Source organism: Cryptomeria japonica, chromosome 10 (genome assembly GCF_030272615.1).
Source record: "Cryptomeria japonica chromosome 10, Sugi_1.0, whole genome shotgun sequence".
In the NCBI taxonomy this organism is placed as follows: Eukaryota; Viridiplantae; Streptophyta; class Pinopsida; order Cupressales; family Cupressaceae; genus Cryptomeria; species Cryptomeria japonica.
Window position 1 is genome coordinate 806,909,678 of NC_081414.1, and position 12,048 is coordinate 806,921,725.

The following is a 12,048-nucleotide window of genomic DNA, read 5'->3' on the forward strand; positions in this document are numbered from 1 at the left end:
GAGTTATGTTCATAATATTCTTTTTATCCATTGTAGCATGTTGATATTTGTGTATAGTTATGTTCTACTATCCCCAAAATTTACACTTTCATTGTAATATTTGATGTAGCAATAAGGTGCTACTGACAAACACCTTTGTGAGTTTGTTGTGTAAAGATCTTATGCTTTAACTTTAAAAAAAAAAAAAAAGCACTTTTATTGTAATATTTCACATGACAATAAAATAATATTGACAAACACTTTTGGGAGATTCTTGTATAAATATTAAAATATGAATTTCCTTACCAAAAATATAATAATGATGTAATATTTGATGTAGCAATAAGGTGTTCATACATGGATTCCAAAATCTGGTTAACCTAAAAACTTGTTTTGAATGATTGAATATTAAGAAATTAGAAAGAGAGAAATAATTTTAATAGTTTGACACGTTTTCAGTGTGAATTGAAATAATAATACATGGATTCCTAAGTCTAGTAAACCTAAAAAAATTGTTTTGCTTCTTTATAATCTGAATTGGATTTAGTAAGAATGATTTAATATTAAAAAAAATAAGATGAGATAACAAATTTTAATAGTTAGGTGCGTTTCTAAGGCTAATTGAAATAATAATATAAATTTTAGAAAGAAATATTAGATTTTATAAGTTTATATATTTTATTTATTGTTTAATATAATCATTACAAAACTTAATTTCAATTCTACATTTATAATGCTAATGGATAAATAGTATCTATACATGTTATAATGAAATCATTTTTAGTGTTAATACATATTTTTTTAAACTATTATAAATAAAAATATCATTAAAATTATCTTTTAAAGACTTTATTTATGATAATGAAAGACTAACCTTTCTTTTATAATTATCAAGAAAATTTATACAATAATAATAATAATTTATTAATCAAATTATGACTTCTTTTTTAAATTTCAATATAAATCACCAAATTGAAAACCAATAAACACTATCTAATCGATAAAATAAATACACATTTAATCTTAACTAATAATTAACTGAAATTTAAAAACGTGTTAAATTTTAAAATATTTAATCAATTTTTGTCCCATTCAAATGTAATAAGTTTTCAAATTGAGCTTATTTCTAAGCTTTCAAAATAGCTGAAAGGTCACTACATTTATGTCCTCATTAGAAATTGAAGAGACAATACAATATTGAAAAGTTATTACATTTGAATGGGACAAAAATTGATTAAAAATTAAAATATTTCATTTAATTAAATACTCTTACTTATTTCTGATCATATCTTCTCTTGTCGCATCAATATTATGATGAAATCAAACCTCCATAATAGAAAATTGCACACAGAAATGTGGCACAAATTCATAAACATGTTAAAGGTGTGCATAGTTGCAGAATAAACAATGCCTCGTAATACACATTTAATCTTAACTAATAATTAACTGAAATTTAAAAACGTGTTAAATTTTAAAATATTTAATCAATTTTTGTCCCATTCAAATGTAATAAGTTTTCAAATTGAGCTTATTTCTAAGCTTTCAAAAAAGCTGAAAGGTCACTACATTTATGTCCTCATTAGAAATTGAAGAGACAATACAATATTGAAAAGTTATTAGATTTGAATGGGACAAAAATTGATTAAAAATTAAAATATTTCATTTAATTAAATACTCTTACTTATTTCTGATCATATCTTCTCTTGTTGTGTCAATATTATGATGAAATCAAACCTCCATAATAGAAATTGCACACAGAAATGTGACACAAATTCATAAACATGTTAAAGGTGTGCATAGTTGCAGAATAAACAATGCCTGGTAATACACATTTAATCTTAACTAATAATTAACTGAAATTTAAAAACGTGTTAAATTTTAAAATATTTAATCAATTTTTGTCCCGTTCAAATGTAATAAGTTTTCAAATTGAGCTTATTTCTAAGCTTTCAAGAAAGCTGAAAGGTCACTACATTTATGTCCTCATTAGAAATTGAAGAGACAATACAATATTGAAAAGTTATTACATTTGAATGGGACAAAAATTGATTAAAAATTAAAATATTTCATTTAATTAAATACTCTTACTTATTTCTGATCATATCTTCTCTTGTTGCGTCAATATTATGATGAAATCAAACCTCCATAATAGAAATTGCACACAGAAATGTGACACAAATTCATAAACATGTTAAAGGTGTGCATAGTTGCAGAATAAACAATGCCTGGTAATACACATTTAATCTTAACTAATAATTAACTGAAATTTAAAAACGTGTTAAATTTTAAAATATTTAATCAATTTTTGTCCCATTCAAATGTAATAAGTTTTCAAATTTAGCTTATTTCTAAGCTTTCAAGAAAGCTGAAAGGTCACTACATTTATGTCCTCATTAGAAATTGAAGAGACAATACAATATTGAAAAGTTATTACATTTGAATGGGACAAAAATTGATTAAAAATTAAAATATTTCATTTAATTAAATACTCTTACTTATTTCTGATCATATCTTCTCTTGTTGGGTCAATATTATGATGAAATCAAACCTCCATAATAGAAAATTGCACACAGAAATGTGACACAAATTCATAAACATGTTAAAGGTGTGCATAGTTGCAGAATAAACAATGCCTCGTAATTTCTCGCTTGGAATATAAAAAAACATAGAATGGTTAAACTGACCATCAATCTTTGAAGGACGAAAATAACGAGTCTTTTGTTATGGCAGGAGGGGGCAATGCAGATTTTCGTTCCTTAGAACAAACGCCCACCTGGGCTGTGGCCATTGTTTGCTTGGGCTTTGTACTCATTTCTATACTCATCGAAAAAGCTATTCATTTCCTGTCAAGGGTATTCTAGCAATCTATGTATCTTCCATTATAGTTTATCTTGTTTTTGCATATGTTGCATGCAAATTGTTTCATGTTTGGATTGAATTGCAATGTTTTTGTGTGTGTTTTTGGAATGCAGTGGCTCAAGAAACGCCAAAAGAAATCACTGGGAAAAGCACTAGAAAAGATCAAAGAAGGTGAATAATTTGAATGTCATAATCAATTTCAGTCTCAGTTACCTGAAAAAATACTTATATTGGTTCTTCTGATGGGTATGCAGAATTGATGCTGTTGGGATTCATCTCCCTTCTGCTTACTGTTGGGCAGAAGCCAATTTCAGAGATTTGTATATCTGAGGGCTTAGGTGATTCTTTCCTTCCCTGTTCAAAGGAGGAGGTTTCAGCAGAGAGTGTTTCTGACAAGATTGAAAAGTTGGCATTACTTGGGCACCATCGTAAGCTCCTGTTCTTAGCTTCAGAAATACCATTAAGGCGTACCTTGGCAAGAGATGAGACTGAGGATGGTCACTGTGCTAAAAAAGTGAGTATTTACGCTTAGTATTCATAGTATTTCTAAAGGAAATGGATTTTTTTAGTGTCTTTTTCTGTGTTATTTTGATGTAGGGGAAGGTCCCTCTGATATCACAAGATGGACTCCATCAACTGCACATCTTCATTTTTGTGTTGGCTGTTTTTCATGTCTTGTCATGTATTGTAATCATGACGCTCGGATGGGCAAAGGTATGAGTTGCTAAACCTCATTCTGTGAGTTCTATGCAAAAGAAATTTGTTATAACCTGGCATGTGCAGATGAAGAAATGGAAAGCATGGGAGGAAGAGACTAAAACATTGGATTATCAATATTCTACAGGTTAGTTTAAGATTTTCCATTTCCTTTATTTCCTCATGAAGCAATTTAAGTTTTTGATTTCTTCAAAAATTTAATTGTTAAATTGACAATTGATTTGTTGTTTTTGATTATCCTTGGAGTTGGAAACGTAAGTAGACATATAATTGTCATGTTGTAGATCCTTTTCTTTAAAGATTTATTTGTTATCTAATTTGTTGTTTTTATTATCCTTCGAGTATACGTATAATTGTGAGGTTGTATAATTGTGAGGTTGTAGATGTTTCAAGGTTTAGATATACTCGTGAAACTACTTTTGGAAGGAGGCATATGAGCTTTTGGTCCAAAACACCAATCCTCACTTGGATTGTAAGTAAACTTAGCAATTCAAATAGTCATTCTTTATTCCAAGTTTAACCTCGATATCATTTCGATGTACTAAAGCCCCAACTCTTGGCTTTGTAGGTATGTTTTCTTAGACAATTCGTCCTATCTATGTCCAAAGTGGATTACTTAACATTGTGTCATGGATTTATACTTGTAAGCATTCTAAGGCCACACTTTTAAGGTTTTTAATTGTATACTTAACAAGAGGCATGTTTATCGTTGTAGGCTCGTTTTGCTCCTCATAGTAATTTTGATTTTCAAAGATATATAAAGAGATCTTTGCGGGATGACTTTAGCGATGTTGTATCAATTAGGTATGTTTCATAATTGTATTTTAATAATGATATCAACATATTTTACATCAATGTCCATCTCTTTCATTCAAAAACTAATTAATTAAATAATTTATATCATTGTGTGCAGTCCACCTCTATGGTTTTTCACAATCTTATTTCTACTTCTCAAGAGGAATGGTAAATATACTAGGCATTCTATTTATTTGTGATCATCATTTCTAATAGCATAAGGACATGTCTGACATGTAAATTAATGTGTTGTAGGATGGTTCACATTCTTTTGGCTATCATTCATTCCATTAATTGTAAGTAACACAATACTTCTACTTCATTTAATTGGTTTGATTTAATTAAGTAATTCTAGAAGACATAAAATATAATTTGTTTTGAACTAAGCATGTGATATTCTTATGGTTGTTCTCACCATAATATAAATCTTATTTATAAAATTATGATTGTTCCTTTTTTTTTTTTTTCAATCATTAGATTGCCAATAGTGGGATGCTATGATGGTTAAGTTGTTGTGTTGTTAAGTTGTTGTGTTGTTGTTCTTGCCATCAAGGTTCAAGCCCTACCGGTTCATAGCTCCGGGTTAAAAAGTAATTAAAAAACAAAAATTTCAATCATTATATTTAACTCATATGGTTTCTTTTTAGAATTAAAAAAATAAAATAATCTTACATATTTGTTAAGTATGACAAACATTAGAGTTGGAATCCAACAAAGAATTAGAAACTAAAATTATAAGGAAAAAGATTAGGGAAAAAAGAGTTTGTCTATTTTGATATTTGATCCAAATTAGAAGTTAGTAGAAGACTAGAGAATGAAGCAAGCGGTTCTTTGGGTTTGTATTAGATCTCAAAACAGTATGACAAGTAACCTAATTAGAGTATTCATGATAAATATGATTCTAGTAACCCTCTCTAACTATTTCTTCCGATAGGTACACTGGTGAACTTGTTTAGGAATCGGTCTTTAATAGAGTGGTTGGAGTTTGATTATGAGATGGTGACCCTTTGTAAACAACTATATCCTTTACTCATGTGGTCATACAAATTTTGAGATTTTTTTTCTAAAAAAAATGCTTACATGTGGTACTTGTAAAATATAGATACATGCTAGAAGGTGAGTAGAATAACCTACCAAATTTGGGCTGGATAAAATTTGGGACTAGAGATTGGAAGATAGCCTTAGTGAAACCCATTGTTAGTAAGTTTTAACCTTAGATTTGACAATGGATTGGGTGTATGGAAACCACAAAGTGGGTGTGATAATAATTTTTACAAATGATGTAAGTTAAAAACCCTAAAAGCTTTACTAGGGTGATAGTGGTGTGTGTATTGCAATAGAAGGGATATGTGGGTAATGACTTCATAAGATATACCGATAGGAGGATGTTGAAGTAGTTGAAAATATAGGTTCCTAGAAAAGGACAAAAAGTTGTAGCAAACAACATTTAAGTAGTGTAGAGATGTGTTCTATCTATATGATAGATATTGCCAAGAAAGTAGAAGCACAAGAATAACTAAAAGAAGACCAATACATATTTTAATAGGAAAATATTTAATTATAAAGTTTTTTGGAAAAGATAGAAATTATGAAAAAAAATCAATTGAAATTAGGATTTTTTTATGTTATTTGTAAGTGATTTTATTTCAAACTAATTGGAGCCACTAGCGTATGAGTGCTAGTATCTATAATCATGAGTGGAAGCACTAGTTTATAGAGAGATACAAAACTATATCTAGAAAGGAAAAATAATTTTGATAGTAGGGAGATTATAGGTTGAATGATATGAAAAAGATACGAGGGATTGTGATATTATAAAATGATTCAAATGAGACATAACCATACACAAGGGTGATAGACACCCAAATGACTTGTAATAAAAAGTATGTGCGTGAAGATAGAGGACCAAAATATAGTATTAATGAATTTAAGTTATCATACATGATTATTCAACTTGATTGTATGGCAATGATATCCTAGGCCTATGGATGCAAGCTATAATCTAAAATCTCCATGGCATGTCATTAGTAACATAAATGGGATCGGATATAGTCCTTATAAGAGAGCTAAAAACTTGAACTTCTTATTCATTTTGATACAACAAAATTTGGATTATCATATGGTCTAGGGCTAATGATTATAAAATGATAATTCTTTGTAATAATAATAAATTAAAGACTAGAAAGTAAACATAACAAGACAAAAAAAAAAAAAGATATATAGAGGAATCTAGATATGAAAACTAGAGCTTAATATGCTAAACATGGGTTTTAGGCCCCCTAGTTTTAAGGTAGCTATGACAAACATAAAGGAGTAGAAATGTAGTTAGTACGTCCTATAGGTGTTTCTCTCAAAAATCTAGTCAAGAACAATCGAACAAGGATGCTAGTGTCTGAGTCCAAGTGTTATCAGCATCACAACTTGTGATAGTCTTCTTTGTGCTCGTATAACACTTTCACTGTTGTTAGCATCCCCTCCATTTTCAAACTTAAAATCCTCGCTTTCCTTTATTTATTGGTTATGCCTTTATTGGTGAAACCTTAAAAGTCCTCAAGTTTTATGTTGACCTGATTCTGTGATTCCAAGGAGGAGACATTACCTATTGGGTGGCTAGGCGACAACAAAAAATTTGTGCTACTCAAAATGCCTAACCCTTCCCAATGACTGATAATCTCTTACAGGCCAATGTCAGAGTATCGAAGACTTCAAAATAGAAATTGCATACTCTCCCGACTCCCAAGTCAGGCAATAGTCATACATTACACAACTACCAAGGAACAAATTAAATGAAGATTTGCACGTACCAGCTTTATTGGTTGATTAAATGGATAATGGAATGTAAAGGTTGTGGCATGAGTCATAGAATTTGATATTGTCACCTTTCCAGATGAAATTTAATGCACCACCCTTTGAGCTAACCGAAGTAACACACACTATCATTGATAATGATTTTACTTTTTCAGAATGGTTTTGCCTTACGATAACTAGTTGCCGGTTGTTGAGCCTAGTCTAAATTGGCCAATAGAGAACAAGGGAATATTATTCAAGGGCTGCATGCCCTTGTGTGGAAACAACAAACTGATTTTGCGAAATATAAAAAGGCCATCTCCTTATTCGGTAAAATTGCGAAACAGGTTGAAAATCACGAACAATGGTTGCAAGAAGAAACCCTAGTAATTATTTTTCTGACGATAATAAGGTGGTGCTCAAAGGGAAAGCTATAGTGATACAACTTGATGTCGAATCTATGCATGAGGACATCCTCTTCAATTTAATCATTTTTTCTTGAGAGTGCATACAAAATGAAGAGGAATTTGCGGTGGTTCTCTAGGTGCTGATTGAAGAAGAAACAAAGGGAGTGATGATTGAAAATCAAATTTCAGGAAGGAATCTAGTACCTGTTGAAGAAGTAGAAAATTAGGATTATCTATTGTATGGATTTAGTATTTAAGAAGTTTATGATGAGTTTTTCTTTTCTTATGGTAATTTTTGAAATGTTCATTTTCAAGACTGTTACCTTCCCTGAAACTGTTGGTTTGACACTACAAATAGATGTTAGCTATAAAAAGGGGTTTTATATAATAGTAAAAGGTGGGGAAAATGGGGAAAGGAGCTTATCTTTTGATATAGTCTTGTTGTACAAAGGGATAAGTCTATGAACTCATTTTCTAACAGTGAAGAATAAAATAAGATATTTTTAAATATTTGAAGTTTTTAATATTTTCTTTAAATTGCAGTGAACATTGTTTCTTTGTAGATACCCTTGAATGTTATTAGGCTTTAATGAATTGAATATGTGTTTAATTCTGGAGCTTTAATTCAGATTAAATCATGTTTTGAATAAATAAACTTTGTATTATTTGTATTATTTATCTATATTCACTTCATTTTAAGTCCAATCTTCGCATCTAATTTTATGGTTACGAGTAGGTGTCAGTTTCCCTTTTCTTCTTTATGGTGCAAAACATAGCATGTCTTCATTCATTGCATATCTTTTGAAGGTAGTTGCACCTTGTAAAATAAGCAAAGAGCATTTGCAAATACCATTGCATGTGACTCAGCTGTTGGTTATATTGTCATTGATATGGGCAAGAGAGTATAAAACTAAAGTGACAAATTTGTTAACCAACAATTGTCAGATCTAAGCTTGCACACATATAAAATGGGGAAGAAGGATTATGATGTTCAAAGGCTTACCAAAGTAAAACTTCATGTTAGTGTTTCCACATAAACAATAGCTATGATGATAAAATAGAGTGTATGCCCTAGGGAGGATAGATGCAAAAAATAATGAAATACTGAAATAAAATAATTATACCTTAGGTATGAAACCCTCTCATAGAAATTCACATAAAGGTTGTGATGTGATTCTCTTTATGGAAGTTGTGCAAATTTTAATATGACAACATGATGATATGTATGGAAATGAGATCCTAGGCCCATGAGTGAAAAATAAGATCTTAAATATCCATAGCCTAACATTAGAATAGAGACTCACATGGAAGCCTTATTCTTGGCTATGTGGCAAAATTTAGATTCCAAACTTTGAGAGTGGCTGAAGTGGCAATGGTCTATTACATGCCAATTGTGGCTAGGGAAAAGGGGCTTAGATCCATCATTATTCAAGGCAATTCTCATAACATAATTATGATTCTTAAATGGGTGGCTAAACCAAACTAGAAATATAACTCTTTCATCACCAAGTATCATGCTCTCCTTCCTACCCTTGGTGACATTAGGTTCTGTCACATATGGTGGGAGGGCAATTGTGTGTTGGATAGGTTGCCTAGGTTAGGTGCATATGTTAATAATTTTGAAATCTAGATTCACTTGCATTGAATCCTGGTTGAGGCTCATGCCATGATTTTAAAGGACTTTTCTATGAAAGATGAATAATCCCAAGGTTACCTTTTTTGTACTTACATTTCTCACCTTTTCCTTTCCTTTTTGGTTAAGGCGATGATATATAAATTTTGGTTGTACCACCTACCACTGTATCCCTTAGGATGGTCTCTTTCTCAACCTAGTTTTCTTTTCTATGGATATGAGTGATGATTTAAATCAAACCAAACTCAATGAATGCTTAGAATTTAAGAATAATGGGGAGATTTGGAATAAGGTGATTCAAGGCAATCCAAATACTTATGTGGAGGAGATGACTAACCACGACACTAAGCTCTCTATCATATTTGTTTAAGCCTCCGATAATGGTGTGCTTATATTAACAGTGTCACCTTTCTGGTTTCTACAGAGACCATTGTGAAGGTGACTCGGCTGACCCTTGATGGCATTTATTTTCCTAAAAAAACCAAAGGAAATAATGAAGAGGACTTTGATCATTTCTTTGAACCTAGGTAAGCAGTTTCCAGGCTTGAAAGTGGTTATAATAGAAACGAACTACAAGGAATTTGGAAGGAGGTGGCCCTATTGTTCTTGAAATACTTCACCTTGAATGGAAGGAAAATGAGGCTCCATATGCAGATCTTTCCCATGTTAAATCATATATGCCACAAGGTAAGAATAAATTTTCCCTTCTGGGATATATCCTCTTTGTCTTAGTCTATTTCTAAAGCCATTATTAAGGGTAAAACCCCTCTCCATCAAGGCCTAGTTCATAGATTTCCACTTGGCTTTATCCCCCTCTGGTGGGGTCCTTTCTAATGAGATTGGGTTCACCTATGAGCGCAATTTATATGTGGATCTTAGTGTTACTCCCTCTAATTCTAGAGAAGTACCTCTTTTGGGTTCTAAAATTTCCAATAGGAAAAAATCTACTAGAATGGCCAAAGGTAAGGCCATTGCCGCCACCGAAAAGGACCAAGAAGTGGATATTGTTAAAGACTTTGGCTTTAAATATCTTTCCTCAGATGATATAGACTCCTTAGACACGATGAGGTCCGAAAGGTCCCTTGATAAAACTAGTGCTAACCTTAGACCTTCTGCCATAAACCCTCCTTCCTCTACCTTTACCAAACCTCTGACATCTATCTTGGTTCTTACCAAAATTGTGAAGGTCCTACATGAAGACGTGAAAGGAAAAGATGGCCTATTGAAATGGCTCTTTGCTCAGATGATTGTGGCCATCAAAAAGATCAATCAGTCGGAGGTGGTGGCTCAGACACATGCTAGGGATAACACTTGGGCTACCAATGATCTTGTGGGCATCATGAGGCAGTGGGATAAGGTGGGTAGAAAGATCAATGATATGGACTCCAAGATCAAGATGGAAGGGACTAAAATTGAGCTAGAAGAGGTTAAGAAAACCCAAGAGGCCCTTAGAAAGAAAATTGAGGAGGTCAACCTTGGTTGTAGGATCAGAGTTGGTAAGCACAATGCCTCCCTACAAGCTATACTAGATGAGATGGAAAGAAAAAGGGTGAAGAAAACAAAATGCATGGAGTCCTTGGCCATGGGCTCTGGCCCCACCATGTCTTTTGTTAAAGACACCCCTGATTTTGTATTGGTCTCCTCTAGCTCTATGTTTGGTTTGAGTAAAAAAGTGTCTTTTTCTGATAAATTGCCAAGATTGGCTAGAAAAGGGTACCCCCAAGTAGTAGACCATCTCTTTGTTTCTATGATGGGTGGTTGTTCTATCTGTTAGTGTACAACTATTGGATCTTTTAATGCTATGAGATTTCCACGATCCATGTTGTATTCTTTTGAATTTTTTTTGGATTCGATTATGTGTGTATTTTTTTCCCATCAATGTTTTGAATCACACTTCATGATTCATCATCAGGATGAAAAATAATTCCAAGGATATTTTTCATCTACTTCGAATTATTTTTCATCCTGATGATGAATCACAGAGTGTGATTCAAAATGTTGATGGAAAAAAAAATACACACATAATCAAATCCAAAAAAATTCAAAATAATTTTGGCTCTTTATTCGCCTTGTTGGGTTTTGCTATGTTTTGGTGGGTTTTTTTTTGTTGTTTGTGCATCCCTCATGTGCTCTTGGTGTCACTCTATGGTTATGTAATAGTACATTCCTATCTCTCTTTTATTAATCAAAACTTTGGAACACAAATAGATTTACCTATAGTCCTAATAGGAGAGTTGATCACATTCATTACGTTCCTTTACTAAATGGCATTGAGATTGTGAAGTGTGTATATATAATTAGGTTTAATGATATGAAAATGATGACTTTCAATAGTAATAGTAAATTACAAAATAAAAAACCAACAAAGTAGGTAATATTTGGAAAGAGGATACAAAAATGACTCTAGATTTGCATATTGAGCCTGAAATGTTGGAATGGTGTGCTAAGAACCCTAGTCTGAGGATCTTTGAACTTATAGAATGAAATAAATTTATAATTAGGGGGTCTAGTAGGTTTTTCTTTCCAATATTTAGCCAAAATTATCTGGACATGGATGATGGGCACAGAAGTCCAAGGGTTTTCTCCTATTCAAAATTTGGGAATGTCTAACATAGTCTACTCTAGACTCATATAGCACTCTTGGATATTGGATTTGAACTTGAACATATATAAATAGAAAATGAACGGTTGTGTTGTATAGGGGCTTTCCTAAGTTAAACCCTGTGTAGGTGTTCCCACCTCCACAACAACTATGACTGATTAAAAAAACTTGTCCTAGGAAGGACAAGACTAAAAAATAATGAAAAATATTAAAATATAATTATTATACCTTAGGTATGAAACCCTTTCATGGAGTTTTATATAAACACG

The 12,048-nt window shown here is 31.7% G+C and overlaps 1 protein-coding gene across 1 annotated transcript in view; it reads left to right on the top strand.

Moving 5' to 3' along the window:
* Positions 1-2,702: 2,702 nt before the first annotated feature.
* Positions 2,703-12,048, top strand: part of LOC131859293 (MLO-like protein 6) — a 47,145-nt gene continuing 37,799 nt past the window's right edge. Inside the window, exons 1-10 of the mRNA XM_059212885.1 lie at positions 2,703-2,831; positions 2,952-3,009; positions 3,093-3,352; positions 3,436-3,552; positions 3,622-3,682; positions 3,939-4,027; positions 4,124-4,198; positions 4,271-4,359; positions 4,469-4,518; positions 4,606-4,646. Of these exons, the coding sequence (XP_059068868.1) occupies positions 2,703-2,831; positions 2,952-3,009; positions 3,093-3,352; positions 3,436-3,552; positions 3,622-3,682; positions 3,939-4,027; positions 4,124-4,198; positions 4,271-4,359; positions 4,469-4,518; positions 4,606-4,646 (969 nt within the window). The remainder of the gene's footprint in view (positions 2,832-2,951; positions 3,010-3,092; positions 3,353-3,435; positions 3,553-3,621; positions 3,683-3,938; positions 4,028-4,123; positions 4,199-4,270; positions 4,360-4,468; positions 4,519-4,605; positions 4,647-12,048) is intronic.